General features: G+C 48.2%; 1 protein-coding gene across 1 annotated transcript; it reads right to left on the bottom strand.

Moving 5' to 3' along the window:
• Nucleotides 1-184: 184 nt before the first annotated feature.
• LOC139347848 (uridine-cytidine kinase-like 1) lies at nt 185-18,219 on the bottom strand. Its single transcript, XM_070987669.1, has 15 exons — nt 18,107-18,219; nt 16,061-16,269; nt 13,661-13,767; nt 12,281-12,451; nt 10,745-10,816; nt 8,476-8,665; nt 8,326-8,387; nt 5,804-5,823; nt 4,143-4,241; nt 3,969-4,062; nt 3,794-3,856; nt 3,579-3,701; nt 3,377-3,484; nt 3,144-3,300; nt 185-2,369 (listed from the first exon to the last, which is right to left on the bottom strand). Exons 1-15 carry the CDS (start codon nt 18,190-18,192, stop codon nt 2,293-2,295), a joined length of 1,638 nt encoding a protein of 545 aa, XP_070843770.1. The 5' UTR covers nt 18,193-18,219; the 3' UTR covers nt 185-2,292.
• Nucleotides 18,220-19,092: the final 873 nt, after the last annotated feature.

The raw sequence follows: 19,092 nt of genomic DNA, 5'->3' as shown, positions 1-19,092 counted from the left end.
CGCTAAATGCACGGAACACAAAGTTTAAAACAATTATTTCCTACAGTCAGGGAAGGTAGCATAATAACAGCAACGTGCGTCACGTCCGCTGTAAACACGACCCACGACTGTGGGACTGTGCTGCCCCCCTGCGGCCAACTCCAGAACAACACTGACAGAATGAAGCTCGTTTCACAAGTTATTTCAAGTTCATATTTTTATTCTGTTCAAGTGAAGCAGAATTTACAAAAACACGACAAAGCGACACCAACAGATCTTCCTCACAAAGGCCACGCTGACTTCCAAACACAGGTGTAACCACTACCATGAATCATGGCTGCATTCCATTCAGGTGCACCGGCGCATGCTGACACCTGAATGGAATGGAGCCATTGTTGGTGTTATTTGTTACACCTGTGTTTTCCCCTCTGTGACGTGGCTCACACTGAGGTTCACCTCTACAATGAACATATAAGCAACACTTCACAAAACAGTTTCCTGTAAATGAACGAGAGGTAAACGGCTTGTGTTGTACAGTACAGATGGGAAGTGACAGCAGCTCACTTTCTTTTCAAGTTTCGAGTAACTAACTTGCATAAATCTGGACGTGATGCAGGACGACATTTGACCAGAGCACAGGTGTAACTACCTGAGAGAGACTCAGGTGTGATAGTTAAAGCTGTGTCGGGCTGTTTGACATGATCTGGACAGCGGGTGAGTCTGCAGGACTCCAGTGTCATAGCATTAAAACAGTCATATATTGGTTATGTAATGAGGATAAATGGCTGTAATGGAAACAATAAATAAATAAAAACATTAAAAAAATGGCCAAAAGCAGCAAAAAACCACAACATGTAAGCGCCAAGTATGGATCAGTTTCTGTATCACATCCAAAATAAAAAAAAAGGGGCAGCTCACATGAAAAGCTACGGAGACTTTGAGCCTGTGACGAAGTGTGTCTGAACACACCTGTCCAACGCTAACAAGTGCTGTCGTTTGATTTAAAGCGACCTCTGGGCGGAGCGGTAACACCTGGTGTCGTTCCGCCTCCAGGTCGAAAAGATTATCAGAGCTCAGAAGTGAACAGTGATGCTAACGAGCTGCTACAAGCAATGCAATGCTAAGCCTTTGCTAGCGATGCTTTGGCTGAATTAGCAGCTAACGCTAAGTGGAATGCTGTTTGGTACGATGGTTTTTTAACTTAAAAGAACGAGTGTTTTCCTGAACTGTTATTGCTGGGGTGAAACCTGGAGAGTGGGACCGTCAGGTAAATCTATTTCACAGAGGAATAAACTACAACAACCACAGCTACGGCATGAAAAGCACTTTGACAGTTTGTGTCATCAGTCCCACGGCCAGAAGGGGGAGACAGAGGCTCCACACTTCAGGTTTACGCTGCAAGATAAAAGTTAAAGATAAAACAAACATATTTGACCTTTTCCCTTAATCGTCACCAGTCGTCTTGTTCAAGTATGAATCCTTGGTGTTGTTTTCAGTGAAAGTTGCCTGAGATAAAATCATTTTAGAGTACAGACAGCTGCAGCTTCGTCCAAAGCTGAGACTAAATGACAGAACGCTGCTGACGAGACACGATGAGCGAGCTCAGACTGAAAGACTTCAGCTCGTGAACGTCCAGGACGTCAGATCAGCGCTCGAACACTCGCTGATGACGATTCGATTGTGACTGATTAGACAGAGCAGGTGGATTCAACGCGATGACGGACGTCTTTCTACGAGCGCTGAGGATTCAGTGAGCTCAGTCCTCCTGGCTGACTGCAGCTGCACGTTCTGAGCGATGATTCACACGATATTTGGTTCATGAAGGCGAAGAGACTCCAATCCTGTTCGGATCTCACAGATTTGAAGGTTCTTCCAGCAGACGGACAAAACGTGAATTCAAGCATTTCAACATGAAGCGCGAAGCTTCGCGGCGACAGAAACTCATTACGGGCGACAGCATTTACATCATTATCAAGCTTAAGCTGCGCGTCCTTTTGAGGCTGCAGTGGACTCATTGGAGCCGGATGAGAAGACGTTAGCTCCAACAAACGTCCCCTGTCCTGCAGGACAGGAGACACTTTGGCCCCTTTGATAAACTGTGCTGTGAACGTGGATGAGAACGGTCGAATCCTGCCTCAGATCAGCCGTTACACTGACCTAACGCCGACCTCCGCTCCGCTCCTCTGAACAGGAAGCAGTCTGTCCAGCACCGCCGCCCCATCAGGAGGACGTCGACCAGCCGGTCAGAGCAGCGAAGGTCGACGGAGGCTCTAAGTGCTTCTGTAACGACCCTCCTCGTCCCCGAGCCTCTCCTCAGAAGTCCATCCCTTCATCACTTTCACACCAGTCTGACGGAGCGTCGGTGCCAAAGTAACGATCCCCAAAGTTACCTGGAAACGAACGGAAAGGTGAGACGGTGAGAGGAGAAAAAGACAACAGGAAGTCTTCAGTTCTACTTAATTATTCATTCCAGCCAGATGTGGCTTGTGGCACACCTGGATCACACCTGTGTGGAGAGCTCTCGCTGCTGCAGCTGCTGTGGCTTCAAACAGCAGCAGCTAATCGATGAATCGTTGCAGCTTCTGTACAGAAAAGTTCATTTTTGTGTGTTTTCGCAGTGAGAAAAGCTCAGCTGTCTCTAACATGAACGATGGCTCCTGCTGCAGCAGCTGAATGGAACTCAGCCGTGACTGATCTCATCATTTACATGTGTGCTCTTCCTCCTGAGCTGCCTGAACGTCGCCTGTGTCGAAGGCTTACTGTCACTGCATTAAACTCCATGAGAAGCTGCACCTGCGGCCACACCGGCAGTCAGAGCAGGTGTTTCCATTCATTTCGCTGTGATTCAGCCTCGATTTACCGTTCAATTCCTCCTCTGACGGATCCATAAATAAACGTTTAAGAGAATTCATAAAGTTTTGCAGCCGCTGGCTCTCGCGTACACGGCTGAGCTGCTGAGCTCTTACGGCTCTGCGAGGTCATTTAAGGCGTCTGAGGCGATGGTGCGTTCACTGCTCGCTCTCGCTCTGGAAACCCCAGAATCACGTCAGCTGGCTGACCGGCTGAGCGTCGTGCTTCAAGCAGCACCTTCACACATCACGCCTCATTCTGTCTGATCTACACTGAAACGTGAAGCTGCTTCTCGAGGGGAACAGAAACCTCACCGATGCCTGGTATGATGTGGAACTGGTCGTTGACCTCCTTGTCCACGGCGGTGGTGATGATGCGGACTTTGGGGAAGGCGTAGGCCACCGAGTGGACACCCATCTCTGCCATGAGGAGGGACAGCAGGAAGATCTTATCCTCTGCCACATCGTGGTCCTTCAGAGGAGAAAGGGGACGTTAAACACCTCAAGCCTGGTCTCCTTCCCACCAGCCTCATCTGAGTCAGACCTACCAGCAGCACTCTGACAGCCATGAGGGCGGCGGCGCCGGTGGACACGGTGCTGTCCATCAGGATGACGTAGTCCTCACTGATGTCTTTGGGCAGACGGAGGTAGTGAAGCTGAAGCAAAGAGACGAGACGCACTGAACTTTCAAACTGTGCAGATGTTTCAGATTCACTGCCTGCATCGATCTGCTCGGCTCGGCTCTCGTACCTCTGGTTCACCGGTGTCGTGGTTGGTCTGGATGAGGATCTTTCCCAGTCTGATGTCTTTGCACACGGCCATCAGAGCCTGCTCCATGGTCTCACCTGCCCTCAGGATGGAAACACCTGTGATCTGCAAACACACGCCATGTTTGAACCTCGGTCTGAAGCTGAGCTGGATCTGAGAAATGATGATGAAGAACAGGCGCACGAAGGCAGACTCACTCTTTTACCGCTCAGCCTCTTGCCGTCATAGACGCCGCCCTGAGGCGTCTCCACAGACACTGGCTGCAGAGGACGAAGAGGAGACAACAGGAAAAACACTTACAGCAGTGGACTGGATGCTCGAAGCAGACTCAGCAGGTCAGTTCATCTTCACTTTCACACCAACAAAACTCACCTTGAGAGGCAGGAAGGAGAGAGCGTGTTCGATCAGAAGCCTCATTAATCTCTTGGAGTAGAAGATGAACTCGTCTCGGTTGGTCTCTTTGTTCCTGCACAAACACACAGAGGTGAGAATCCAGTTTGTCCCAGAGCGTCTCCTCCTCTGCTGCTCCGGCTTTCACGTCCTCACCTGATGATGGTGTGCATGCCGCGGACCTGCGGCGTGCTCTCCATCACGCTGAGGGTTTTGGGTAAAGGCTGCCCCTGATGAGCCGAGGCCAGAGCCGATCTGTGAGAGTCAAAGAGACGCAGACACACAGGAAGTGACCGCCATGCAGGAGCGACCGGGAGCGATGAAGAACGCACTGCAGCAGCCTCATCTTACTCTCTTTTGGGTGAAAGGTTTTTAATTTAGAGCTGAATCAATGAGAGTTTCTGAAGGCCAGTCTCAGTTTGATCGATGAAGTGCCAGTTAACGCTCCTGCCTGCCAACATGCATCTTTAAATTAGACCTTTTAGGGTCTTTAGGGGTGAAATCCAATGCTGTGACGGCCTTGGAACGATGCATTCGGGAGGGTGGAACAGCTGCTGAAAACGCACTCAGATGATGAGGGAGAGCAGGGAGGCACGATATGGGACTTCTGTGGTTTGGGTCGATGGCTGATGCAGATTCAGGTTCATGCAGGTGCAGAGAACATTAAACCTCTCCTGTGGTGGAGCGAACACATGATTATGCTCCTCTGATGGTGATGTGCCTGCCAAACGTCCCAGAAAGCAGCTTCGTTCTCAATTTTGGACACTTAAAGCGTCATTTTATGAGCAGAAACGTTCATTCTGGGTCAACAAAGAGACCATCGTGCATCCCTGAATCCACAGATCATGAAAACGCTTTAGGTCCAGCAGCTGTTAAAGACGTGATGTCCAACCACACCTGCACAGGAGCAGCAGCAGCCTGCAGCACGAACATCGTCCTAAAACGAGCTGCAATCAGCTGACGGATGAGCTGGACTACAGAGAGCCTTCATCACTAAACAAACCTGTTCTGAAAGCTCGTAAACACACGAGAGCAGGAGGACGACGCTTTGAGCTGAACCAGGACGCAGGAGGACGAGCCACAGGGACGACTCAGCAAATCAGCTGCTAACATTCAAATGACGGGCGCTCGCTGCACACGGTACGCTGCTTCTGATCACATGCTGGCTGCTCGTTACAGGTAACAGGTGTTTCCAAACGCTGTACAGGGGCGGGTTTCACAAAGACAGAAGGCCGACTCTGCTATGCAGGAACGACTGGACGACCTCGTCCAAACGCCACACTGATTTGCACTGTTTTCCAGCAGGTGGCGCTCGCTGGTGTGATCTTAAGGATTATAATTCAGTGTCTGACACTCTGCACAGCATCTTTGTGCAACTGGCCCCAGTTTGGAGGTTAGACAAGCTGCTCTGATCTAAAAGCCAGACGAGTTTGGACCAACACAAGCAAGCCGAGGTGAAGGTACGTCACCTGTTCGATCTCGTGTTGAACTTAATTCTTTATTGAGAACATATCACTGTGCGTTCTGTGCTTAAGCCAATGAAATGCAAAACAGGAAGTGAGATTAGCACATGTAGCCAGCGCACTTTCAGACACATGCTCCTCACGTTTGAGAGCGATGAAGCAGCGTTTGCTCCGCCCGACCCTCAAACACACACAGCATGCTTTGGCTTTAACACTCACATCTGCAGTTTGAGGCTTTACAGCCAAAACAAATCAAACGAGACCAAACGAGCACGCCGGCTTTTCTAATTAAATCAGTTACAACAAGCCCTTTTTCAGACAACACTAAAGGAGGATGCACACGGTGAGCCTCACATATCCCAGCGCAGCTTCCTCTGGAGAAGGTGGCAGACATTCATTTGTCCAGATTAAGTGATAAAAGAGACGAAAGACACAGAGGACAAGAGGAGGGGAAACAGAGAGGAGACAGAAGAGTATTAGTGCAGTGGACACGACGTCACTGCTGTGCAACACTGAACAAACACTCTGTAGTTCAGGCTGAAGAGCAGAGATCAGTTTCAGCGGGTTCCCGTCAGGTGACTCATTCACTCCTTTTCCATTGGTCGTTACTGCCCAGGTGGGTTCACCGCTGAGGCTAACGAAGCACCGAGAGCCTCTGAACACCTAAGCTGACAGCTTCATGTGAGTGTGTGTGTGCAGCTTTTCTCAACCAGTCCCATGATGCACGTTTCACCTGTCTGCATGTGAGAGTTTATGTCAGGTGTTCGCCTGAGAGCGTTTTACTGCTCTGCTTCAAGAGGTGTTCGACTGCAAATGTCATTTTTAGAAGGTGACTGATCAGAAACGTCTCCTCTGGACTGACACTGCAGGTTGGTGCAGCCAGTAGTAACTGATTATTTGGGCCACTAGAGGGCAGCAGAACAAGCTGTGAACAGCGTCGCGTCATTAAAGCTATTTGTCTGTCATCACCTGAGGGAAACATCTGGCTCTTCAGCTGCTGAACGTCTTCACGAGCTAGCTGCTAACTTTGCCAGCAGTTTGTTGCTGGCAGGAGGCAGATTATCAGCAAACAGCTGCCGGCGACGGCGTGAATCAACGGTTAAATCCAACATTTCTGAGCGAAAAGCACCTGCATTTGCTCATCAATAAAACAAAGACAAATTTTTATTTTGGCATTTTTCAAGTGAAGTTTGGCTGAAAACAGAGTGAAAACAGGAAGAAGGAGGAGGAGGAAGAGGAGGAGGAGGAGGAGGAGGAGATGTGGTAATAAGAAAGCTGCAGTCATACCTCACTGTGATCTCACGCTGGAATGGTTACAGAGTTCAGCCAGGCAAGGAGAGCCGTGCACGCACACACACGGGAGGGTGGGCGTGCGTGTGTGTGTGTGTGTGTGCGCAAACAGTGAGACACATGAGGAAAAAAACAGGAGATAAGCCAACCTGCAACACAAAACCTCTGAAACAAGACAAACATTTAAAGCAAAATAAATGTTTGTTAAAACGTGGAGCCGGGGACGCCTCACCTGCGAAACGTGAGAGCTCAGGTGAGCAGCATTACCTGAAACTGTCTGACATGACCCTGCCTGGTGGATGTTCAGAGGCTGTTCCTGCTAATCTAATGAACTCTGACCTGCTGGGAGAGTCAGGAGTCGTTCCTGCTTTCACAGCTGGAACAGGAGCTTCATGCTAACCTGTGTGTCTGATCTACACTGTGTGTCCTGTGAATGGAAATGTCGAAGGTGGAGCAGAAGATGGTTTGTGCAGGTCATAAAGTGACGACACCTCTCCGGCTCCAGGCGCTCGTTAATCTCAGGCCTCGGCTTCAGTGGAGTACAGAGAGGAAATGAAGGGATAACGAGGCCGGGAAGTCTTTCTGACGGCCGAGGAATTAAATGTTTAGCTTGTTTTTAGCGTCATTTCATCATGTGGAAGGATAACTACAGCTCACTGTGCCTGACCTCCTGAATGGTGAACCTAATGGGACAGGAAGTTAAGCAGGCAGTCAAAGACAAACACTTTCATCCAGTTTTCACCTGCAGGAAGCAGCAGGAGAGGCTGAGCCCCCAGCCGGTGGGTGGGGGGGACATGAGGTTTAACAAAGAGCACAGACTGTAGAGACCTGACCTGAAGATGCATTCGTCTCACGTCTTATTTAAGACCGCACAATGCTCGACAACCAGTTAACAGAGCTTTAAAAGGTGAAGCCAGCAGAGAGCCTCAGCCTGACTCGGCTTAACGTCGTCACTCTGCGAGCTCTGCAGAGACGCAGCAGATGTGATGAAGATGTTAAAAAGCAGCAGTGAGTGAGTGTCAGCAGACTTAAGAGAAATAAAACCACCGATTTTCTAATGCAACTTCTAAGAGAGGGATGCAAACGACTCATGGTGTGATGAGAGGTGAGGTTATCAGCGTGACATCTACAGGCAGCACATGCAAACCAGCAGACCGACAACTGAGAGGAGGAGGAGGAGGAGGAGGAGGAGGAGGAGGAAGAGGAGGTTTGTCTACGAAGCACCACAGACCACCTCCACACAGCCAGCGCCTTTTCTTGCTTTAAGTGAGTAAAAGATGGCTGCCAGGCAGACTTTCCAAACTTAAGGAAGCTTCTAGAAGAGCACGTGAGGCTCAGGTTACTGTGACTCAGCAGATTCAGCAGCTGAGTGCGTCTGATTGGTTTGAAGGCCGCGAGCTGTGATGGAGGTGAGACTGTTCTAGAAGAGAGACAGTTATTAGCAGAACATGCAGCTGAGGCAGCACTCTCCCTTTTTTTGGGCATTTCTGCTGTTTTATGAGTGGCAGTTGGGGGGGGGGGGGTGGGGGGGGGGGCTGAATCACCACCATGAAGCAAACATCAGGCTGAAGAGGAGGAACTCTTACCTTCTCCAGCTGACTGTGGACGTGCTGCACGATCAAGTCCAGAGCGACAAAGTTTTCTCCACCTGAGACACATGAAGACACAGAGGACAAGGACTCGCTGATGGTCTCTGAGTGGACGTCCCACCTTCAGTCAAACTGGCGTCCTCTCACCTCTGGGCACCACGATGTCCGCCGACTGCACCGTGGGCTCGATGTACTGCTCGAACGCCGGCTTCACGAACTTATTGTACTGTTTGATGATGCCGCTGATGTCCCGCCCACGCTGCGAGATGTCCCTCTTCAGCCTCCGTATCAGGCGGATGTCGGAGTCGGTGTCCACGAACACCTTCATGTCCAGCAGCTGGCAGCCAGGAGGGTGGGAAGAGTTAATCTGAGAGCAGCAACAGTTCCTCCAGAGCGCGTCCTTTCTGACGCATCAATCGATTGTTTTATTGATTACTTTGGACTGACCGTCTCTGAGGCTGCACATCAGAGACAAATACTGGTCAGATTACAGAAGTATTGAGCGAGATGTGGACATTTGATCTGATGAAATACTGTCAGAACATCAAGAAGTGAGTCCATCATCAAATACTCTGCTAGTTATTTTGATCCCATGTTTACTTGAGTTGGTCTTTAATGATCGTTATGATTCTCCACAGTGTGAGAGGAGTTATTCAAGTTGTTTTGTCCAAACAGCTGTCTGAAATTTCAAAGATATTCAGTTTAAGAGCAAAGATGGACGCTGAACGTCAGTGGAAAACTGTTTCTGGCTGCTTCTACGATTCATCACTCCTGCAGCTGAGATGCGACGTCGGGGTCAGGACGAGTGAAGCGAGAGGACATCAGTTATCGTCTCTTTAGAGTCCGTCTGCTGTCCGTCTGTCCACCAAGCGCCATTAAACCGAACCTCGACTCAGCAAAACCAGGAAAAATCAATGCGGCAGCTTCACGACAGAGCTGGAACAACAAAGAGGCAACAGAGCCGCTCGGCGAGCGTAGATGGCGGCTGAAAGGAGAGACGTTCATGAGTGATTTAGACTGGGGGGGGCAGGTATAACTCAGACGGACAACAAGCCGGTGGACTCTGTCTGCTGTAAATCTGACTGACCCAAAGACGACATGTTGGACGAGCGCGGCGGCGGCGGATCGTGTCTGACAGGAAACCACTCGGTGGGTTGAAGCATCTGTGCGTGCAGATGGTCGACGTCTCACTGACTTTCATGGGATTGTTTTGTTTCTGAGTATTTACAGCAGATAAGTCTGTTAGATGGCACGATTTCCATGTCCACGTTGTGCAAAATATCCAAAATTCCTGTAAGTTTCCACACCTTTTAGAACCCTAATCTGACATAATCTCTAATGAGTTGCATTATGGGAAACGTAGGATCCCATGGTTTTGTTCTTGGTCAATAGTCGGGTGTAAAGGTGAGGATTCTCTGCTGCTACGATTTTTTTATATCTTTTGCTTTTTAACCTGGCTCTGGTGAGTCCCCCAAACTTATAGAGGAGTAAACTAAATCCCCTGAGTCCACCTTAAAAACCTGAAACCAAACCACTTCATCACACTGACGTGAAGCAGAGCAGGACGGTCCAACGACAGCGTTTAAGAGAAAAAGCACTTCGGTCCTAAAAGTAGAATAAAATCCTCAATGACTCACAATAATCTGCTTTTATACGCTCATATCACAGAGAGTGTGTGTGTGTGTGTGTGTGTGTGTGTGTGTGTGCGTGTGTGTGTGTGTGTGTGTGTGTGTGTGTGCGTGTGCGTGTGCGTGTGTGTGTGTGCGTGTGCGTCTCAGTTTCTCAGACTGACCCTCTTCATTAGCATTTCAGATCTGCAGCTATAATCGACTTCAATTACAAGAACGGACACAAAACACAATGAATCACTGCGGCTGTTATTAACTGAACCGGAGGGGAATCAACCAACAGCTGGGTCTCAGGGGAGGCTGCGGGCTTATCGCCACGGTCCAGCTCTCACACACACACACACACACACGCACACACACACACACACACACACACACACAGGAAAAGGTTGAACAGAGCGAGTGTGTAGCAGCGGTGTTTCTGCTCTGCTCTTCACAAACATCAGTGGAAATACCAGCTGAATTTTGCGTGTGAAGGTTTTTTCTTCACCTTCCCATTTTTAGTTTTGACATCTTTTATGCACACAAATATACAAAACAAACGTCTGTGATCACTCAGTGGTTCTCCCAAAATTCAATTACCCTTAAAAATATCTACATAATGTTATTATCTAACGTTAAAGGGAACAGGATCAGCATTAAAGAGGAATTCTAAGAAAACTTAGAAACACAGCCTGATTTAAGATAAGACTTTCTCTAAGATAAGACCTGCGCTGCATTCACTGCCCACTGTGTGTTGGTTAAATGGGACACTTGGTGCGTGACAAAGAGCAAACAAAGCCTCTTACCTTCAGCAGCTCCTTGTTGGCGAAGGCCAGGATGCCCTCGAAGATGACAACGTTGGCCCCGTACACCGTTTTCTGTCAGGAGGAGCAAATTAAAAGGAGTGTTTCACATTTTTCAAGCCCAGCTTAAAGCTCACAGGCTCGTGTGTGTGTGTGTGTGTGTGTGTGTGTGTGTGTGTGTGTGTTGGTTGCTGTGATTACTCCTCCTGTCCATAGCGGCTGTGATGCGTTCGCTTCCTGATGCAACTCCAGTGTAAAAGATGGGGTCAACGTGCAGACAGTCTGCAGTGAACCAAAGCTCACACAGACTTCAGTCGAAGCTGAAGCTGAAGATAAACATCGACTCCCTCTCAGTCCAAAACCACATCAAACCTGCTGAAACTGCGTTCAGACTTCCTGTAAAGCTGCTTTAAAACAAATCAGACTCGTGTCGAGTTTTTAGAAAGCAGCAGACAAACGTGACAGACACACGAGGTGAAGATCAGAGACACACAAACACGACCTCAGCACATGTTCAGGTGCGTCACTTCACCTGATAAACCTGATCGTGCACTCTTTCACGACAGAGGAGAGCGCGCGTGTGTGTGTGTGTGTGTGTGAGAGAGAGAGAGATTAATCACTGTCTCAATCAAACACACAATAGTGCTGAGTACATCACAATCCCATTACCTCCCTCTGACCAGCTGCATGCTAAAGCCAATGGACTGGACACTTTGGTTATTGATTAGGAGAGAGCGAGCGAGCGAGCGGGCGAGCGTGAAGAGACAAAGCCGGAGAGGCGGCGAGCGTCCACGCCAGGCTGTGCGTGAAAAAGCAGAAAGTGAACTGTGAAGAAACAGATGAGCGTTTATCGATTGGTTCGTTTCCCTTTTCTTCTCTCAGAGGTGATTTAGTGGCTCTTTAACATGTTTAAGAGCTGCCTGAAGGTGACCTCCAGGAGGAGAAGAAGAAGAAGAAGAAGAAAGTTGAACTGTGGCCTCTGCTTCCTCCACAGGATTGAGGGAAAAACACATAAACACACGCAGCCTGAAGCTGGTCGGCCCCCGGCCCCCGGGGGGCCTGAGGCTTAATTACATTCACCTCGGTACAAACGCCGTAAACTGATTTCAGAGCAGTGATTTCCCGCGTGCTGTTGCGCCTTTCAGCCATGAAATTACATCGCAAAGAAATAGAGAGGAGCTGTCAGAGTGTTACGCAGCCGGATTGATTCTTCATACTGCGTTTTTTTGGGGGGGGGGGGGGGCTCGTGCTCTGTGCTTCGGTTAATGCCCTACACTCACTAAATCCTTAATAATTAGCAAATTAGCTGCATCTCAATTGGCGTCAGCTCAAATGAGGAAGACGTCCCTGGAGGGCTTCGCCAGTTTGTAACCGGAATAATAACTTTACCCTGTAAACGGCACAGAAAGGAAAAAATCCAGTTCAGTGCTTTTATTTTGGTGAGTCAAACTCTCTGCCACGTACGTCCAGTTGTGCCCAGTTTACCCAGTATGGAGTGAAATGGTTCTGGAGGGGTGAATCACAGTGAGGAGGTCTTACCCATTCTTTGCGCCTGCAGTGAGACGTGAAGTCGTAAACTGGGACTTTGATGCTTTTTCCCTTCTTCAGCTTCCTGAGGACGGTGACCAGCAGCTCGAAGTCGAAGGCGTCGGGGTGGTCAAAGTTATACTCGTTCTTGGCGGCGAGCTCCTGCTCGTCTTTATTCAGCACCTGAGGCACAAACACAAGGTCAGCGCGACGTTCAGGACTGAAGACGTTTGTCTCTTCACTGTTTGACAATCAACAGTCTGCTGGCAGAAACGTCTGAGGATCAGAGATCGATCAGCGTGATTCTGAAAGCCAGCGCTGACACTGAGAGAAGAGCGTGTGATACTGAGAAGACCTCATGTCTTCATACAGAAATGTTTGAGCACACACATTAAAAACCTGAAACCTGTCGCGTCTCATGTTGGTTAAACATCTGTGTCACCGACAGCTCGGACGACGCAGACCTTCCTGTTTCACTCATTCTCTCGGTTTTGTTCCTAACACCCGTTTCCTGCTCTGAGGTAACGTTTTCTCAGTTTGGTATCAGCTGTCTTTCACTCTCATGGGCTGCAGGAACAAAAGCGTCTTTAATCTTCAGAAGAAAAAACATGCAGCGCCTCAGGTGTAAAATTGAGTTTAAAGGCGGCTCAACGAGCAGAAAGTAAAGTTCTTCATCCTGAATGAACGCGCCTCCTCTTCCATTCACCTTCATTACATCACTGAAAATCTGCATACTGTCCAAAGTATGACCAGCACATAAAACCCATCCGTGCAGCTGTAATTCAGTTCTCTGCTGGAGGTGAAAACTGGTCACTTTAAAGCAAACAACAACAACAACCAGCAGGATCGATCCATGCAGACATAATTAGCTCTACAGGACTGAAAAAAACATCAACGCCTGCTCTCAGACCAGAGAACAGGATAATTGATATGAACTCACTCGGCGATCGATCAGCAGTTTTCAGCTTACTGTGTTGATCTCAACACTAAAGACCAATGAGGACGTTTGATTTTAGATCAGTTTAATGGTTCATTTCCATCGACTGGCTATTGTTTTAAAATAAAAAACGACGTAATTATTATGGACCACTGCGCTTAAAATGCGGAAAGAGTGATGTGAGAAAAGACTGAAGTGATTTATTAAACAGCAGCTGGTGTCCATGAATCAGTGCTGCTGAAATACTTTTAAAGGTACAACGTGAACGATATGGACAAAGTTTCAGTTTAAAACGTTCACAAAGTGAATTAAAGTCATCAGCAGAACGTGAAGAGGATCTGATGGTATCACAGATGTTTCCCGTGGTCACATCGTCCACTCTGCGCCTTCAATCAGAGCCCTCGTTCGTACGTTAAATCACACGTCACGTTGAGCGTCGTTCACTGGATTCCTACCTTGTAGAAAGAGTCCATGGAGAGCAGGACCACCCAGGGAACGTCCAGCGCTTCGATGATCTTATTGGCCACTGTGGTTTTCCCAGAAGCACTTCCACCGCACAGACCTTCAGGAGGAAACAGGAAGAACGTTGACATCTTCACCGACAACCAAAGATCTGCACACATCGACAAATCAAACCTTGCGTCTGTGGAACTTCTCAAAGCACAAAAATCGTTCCAGCTTCTCAAACGTGACGATTTGCTGCTTTTCTTCGTCTTTTCTGGCAGTGAAATGAAAATAATGGAGGTTATTTTTCCAGACTTAAAGACTTCATAAACTGTGTCAGACTGAGCAGAACTAACCAGGACCAGCACACTGATGTGGGTGTGCAGAATCACCGCAGTGGCCCTTCACTGGTTGATACAGGTAGATATGCTGTAAGCTAACGCAGCGCTCCAGTCTTCAGTGTTTCCTTCATCTCACTGTCAGCGTCCAGACAGACTGTCACAGAGACGGTCCAGAGTCCTGCAGCAGGCTGACAGTGACGGAGCGTGTTCACAGCTCAGGTACGTCATGACCGACTGCTCTTATAGAGGACACACATATACAGAACATACAGCTCGGCATACCTGCAGCCGCTCATCCACTCTGCTATTCATCGATAATCTGGTGCTTGTCATGGAGTTCTCTGTGTTTTTAGTGCATCCCTCTACTTTCTTGTTCAGTCTATTAACTGATCGATTAGCTTTTTGATTGGACCATTTACCTTTTGGGCTCAACAGGAAGTCAGAAATAGTGACATCGTCAGCACTTATTAGCATGTTGTTTAAACAACACAAAACAGCGGCAGCACAGAGCTCGTTTGATTCGCACTGCAGAGATTTGTGGTTGTGGAGTCAAAGATGTGGAAATAAAAACACTTTCATCAGTTCCACCAATGAAAAAAAAGTCTGGGAAAAGGGTGAAAAACTCAAGTTTAGGGTCAAAGAGCACAACAGAAATCCTTCAGCACAACAATCCTGTGAAGACGGCCAGAGCAGACAGGCAGGGAGGTGAAGAACAGGAGGCCTCCTGCAAACGGCTGCGTGTGTGTGTGCGTGCGTGCGTGCGTGCGTGCGTGCGTGCGTGCGTGCGTGCGTGCGTGCGTGCGTGCGTGCAGGGACTGAAATAGCCTACGGAGCTACTTCTGCGGTATAAACAGCTCTCTGTGAGGTGCTGGAGACGTTTTCTGCTCAAGTAAGACCCATCAAGGTCAAAACTGCTGACGGGGAGTCTGAGGCTGCAGCGCTCCTCATCTCTGCGTTTGATTGGAGCTTCAGAGGGCAGAAATACTGGTCAGACTCGCAAACTGAGTGTTAAAAAAAGGGATCAAACCCGGTTTACGGCGCTCCTATAGATTCTGCCTCCGTGCTGAATTTGCGGCTTGTTGCAGCAGATAAAACTCTTTTCTATTAGCAGTAAAAGCTGAAGAGATGGAAAACAACCTCTGCTGTCTGCGACGCTTCACAGTGTCTTCCTGTCCTCGTCTCTTCGTCCCTCCTCTTTCTCTTCATCCATCCATCTAATCCTTTTCTCTTTCTCGGTCTTCCGTTGACCTTTAACGCAGGTTGGTGCTTCCTCTCAGGGCACGCTGGTCCAGTTTCCTGCAGTTACTCAGTCTTTTTAACGACGACGGCACCACCGAGTGTCAACCTGAAACCGGTCGCTGCGGCCCGTCGACAGTGACACACTGCCTGCTGAAGAGAGCGTCCCGCTCTCCCTACACGTACTCCCACTCACGCCGATCTGATGTGTTTGACCACAAAACATCGGCTGCATGGATGTCAAACACACACACGCATGCAGAGGTGTACGTGCGCACACGCACACACAGCCTGTCACGCTTCAGCTCCTGCATCTCCTCCTGAGGCAGATATTTTACTGTGCTGATCAGCAAGATGCCGGAGCGTCACGAACACTTAAAGATGGCTGACTGGGCAGAAACACACAGCCGGTCGCCGAGCTGAACGTGTTTTATTCAAAAACGTCCAGAGCCGAAATCTGGATCAATTAGTCGATTGGTAAAATTAATTTAATTCATTCATCTACGGCTTGAGCTCCTCGTGTCAGAATTTCCTGTTTTTATCTGGTTTATATCGTTAGAAACTGAACATCTCTGAGTCTCAGGCTGAAAATGAATCAGTTTATTGAAGAGGATCAACATATTAATCATGATGAAAGTGATCACTGGTTGCAGCTCTTAAAGTGTTTGTAACTGTGAGTTTCAGCTCAGTCACACTTCTGCTCTGCAGATATTCACTCTGTCTCACATCCACCTCAGCTGAAGCTGCAGGAGCATAAACTGACACACAGGCAGCAGGCTGAGCCAATCAGACAACAGCAGGGCAGACAAAGATGGCAGCCGCCTCATCTCTCACCTATAACAAAGGCCTCTTTGAAGGTGGTCCCGGTGACGTTGTACCAAGGTGGTCTGCCGGCGGTGTAGATGGTCCGTTTGTTGGTCCTCAGCAGAGGAGGCTCGGTCTTAGACTGGCTCGTGGTCCGCTTCTGCGGCGATAACGACGGGGTCAAAGGGCATCGGGGGATCCGGTTTCGGAGGCCGTCCAGGGAATCGTCTCCGCTCCCGCTGGAGTTAAAGACGGGAAGACGACACATGTGGAAAGATCAGGAAGCAGCACATTGACCCTCTTCTACAGGTTCAGCCCACTGGTCTCTTTTCTTCCATTATAAACTGCACTAACAGCTGGGACTGGTCAGGAACTCGCATCTAAAGTCAGACACAACTCAGACAAATGAGAAGCTACCAAACACACATCATCTTGAATAAGAGGCCATCAGAGATGCCTTGTGAGCTCATAGTCGGCCCCGTGCTGCTGCTCCATCGCGGCAGTTCATTCGTTCGTGTCTGCAGGTTCCACAAAGCTAAAAGCAGGTTTTACAGCCAAACGGCGACTTTGACTGGAAGACCTCAAAAAGGACTTCAGCAAGACCTCTAATATTTTAAACACTGGCCCAAATGTGGCCTTCAGTTTTAGACTTGTGTGGCCCTGCAGACAGTCTGTCCAGCAGAGAGACGGGAGGGACTCTGTCTACTGTCGCGTCTCTCTGAACTCGTCTCTCCGCTGTGAGGTCTCTGCTGTCGGTGTGGCTGAGGGGGAGGAGGGGGAACTTGCCAACACTCCCCAGGAAATCACATCGCTGCCCTGGACGCAGCGCGGCACAGGGCGGGGCCAGCATTCACATGAGTAAGGCTGTCATCACTTGGCCGAGACGTTTCGATAACACTTTAAGAACAGTTTGGAACGCCTCCTTCCTCCGTGCAGCGTTTGGTTTTGCCGTCTTGTAATAGAAGCTGCTGCTGTAACAGCTGCAGGAGGATCAGCTCAGGACGTAGAGCAGAGGAGCCGTCATTTGTGAGGTTGGTGGTTCAATCCCCGGTCCTCCTGTCTACTCGTCAAAGTGTCCACGAACAACCCTGAACACCAACAAAACTGCTCCTGTTGTGTGTATGTGGCTTTAGATGAATGCACTGTAATATAAGCTTGTCTCTAATTGATTCGCATACTGAAGCAACAATTATCAAGGTTTCTGCCTACTTAACTTAAATTATGTCTCTAATGATAAAAAAGGCCCTGCTGCTGCTTTCAAGTCAGGCATGTATTAACCTGATATATTTATAAAAAGGGTTTGGTCGTGAGACAAAATGACACGAGCTGGATCCTCCCATTTCAGAGTGATCCTTGTGGGAAATGTAATACAGCAATAATCACAGATGAGCTGGCCGGACATGTGTTTGTACACGTAGCTGCAGGATGTCCTGATTCACACCACCAGGTCTGCATGGCTGCCAGACACCTGCACGTCCTCAGTGCTACGTGTTACGAATAGGCGAGCGTTAGCCGTGAAGTAGCATTAGCTCGCGCTGATATGAAGGGCAACATTACTTGGCATCACTGCCTGCTTCTCCTTACAATTGTATCTATAGACTGAAGGTAGTTTTCAGTTATGGTTAGTGGTTAATTATGCCGAATTTACCAGGCCACTCTGAAACTCTGTCAGATAACATTATGTCGTCCATAAACGTTAGCAAACACGATAACGTGCATAATTCGTCAAATTTTCACTGGAGTCTGGCGTGGCGTCCTCCATGAAACTGACCGTTACAAGCGTCAGTTATGTCAGTCATAACATATCTGCACGTTTGTATGACGTTGCAAAGAAACGTACGGCTAATATTTCACGGTTTGACCAAAGCCATCCTGCTGTTACGGTGTTATTTAAAATTCCCTCATCTCTTTGTCCTCCGCTTTTGTGTACTGCAGCCACGCGAACACAATGCGTGGGTATGATTGTGGGAGCTAGCCAGCTAGCTGCGTTAGCTAGCTAACGAAAGCCGGTTTCTCTGCGTCGCTCCGCCGCAGTGTTCCGGCTCGTGCCACAGACATTATTCCGTCATGTTTTACCTGTCAGACCTGGACATGGATCTGTCTGCGTCCATACTGTCATCTGTCTGCTGCTCGTCAGGTTTAGTATCGACGCTGGTTTCCATGTCGATTCTCGGCGCGGCGCGGAAAACAAACACGGGAAGCGTCATGACGTCAGGAGACGTATACTGATGCTGTATTTATAGTATCCGGAAAAATGGGATGAAATCCATACACCTGCTCTTGCTCGTAATTCACAAATTTGAGATTAGTGTGCAGATGTAAGTATGCGTTGTGAAAAATTGAAATCACCTCAGATTGCCATTCAGCGTGTTATTAGCCGAAAGAAACAAGGATTAAATTATTTACAGAAATTATATGGTAATTTCGATTAAAACCTAAAACTTACGATCACTGTCAGCACGTGGCAAACAGCTTTGTAATATCAATGTGCTCAGTGTTGTAATGCTTGTGGTTGAAAATACGTAGCTGATAAATGACGAGCAACTTTTTCTACCACGCACAGCGAGTGATGATTGATTTGTCCCATCGACCCCTGAACGCAGCACTGGCTCGGTTGTCAGTGTACCGCAAATCCGCACTGGCCCCATGTTGCGTTGAATTTTTGTATCCTTTAATACATCACGTTATAAATGTTGTCCAAAGGGACCAAGACTTCATCAGTGAATAGTTTAATTGTTTGCATCTCAGTCTTTGGCCGTTTACAGCCATAATTAATAAGTAAATAACTCCACCATTTAATGTTTTCAATGAAACTAAAAAAAAAAAAAACTAAATTTTAAGCAGTTCTTACTCGATTGACAGCAATAAATAAATATTAACGTAAATTTATCTGGTGTATGTTTTCGGACACATTGAGCTTGTGTTATCTGAAATATTCTATTGCATGAATCCTGCTTTTATTTTGTTGTACTGTTGCCTGCACGCATCTGATTTTTAAAAATCTTTTGAGAGGATCATGAATCTCTTGAGCCAAATTATTTAAACTGGCATACATCTTTGCA

This window comes from Chaetodon trifascialis, chromosome 19, assembly GCF_039877785.1.
Source record: "Chaetodon trifascialis isolate fChaTrf1 chromosome 19, fChaTrf1.hap1, whole genome shotgun sequence".
Lineage (NCBI taxonomy): Eukaryota > Metazoa > Chordata > Actinopteri > Chaetodontiformes > Chaetodontidae > Chaetodon > Chaetodon trifascialis.
This window is presented reverse-complemented; position numbering and strand designations above follow the sequence as displayed.

Excerpts from the sequence above, each read along its gene's own strand:
- LOC139347848 (XM_070987669.1), bottom strand. The coding sequence starts at position 18,192 with ATGGAAACCAGCGTCGATACTAAACCTGACGAGCAGCAGACAGATGAC. Across the intron at positions 16,270-18,106 it reads TCCATGTCCAGGTCTGACAG|CGGGAGCGGAGACGATTCCC; the intron begins GTAAAACATGAC and ends CTTTAACTCCAG. Across the intron at positions 4,242-5,803 it reads AGGAAGCTGCGCTGGGATAT|ATCGGCTCTGGCCTCGGCTC; the intron begins GTGAGGCTCACC and ends TGACTCTCACAG.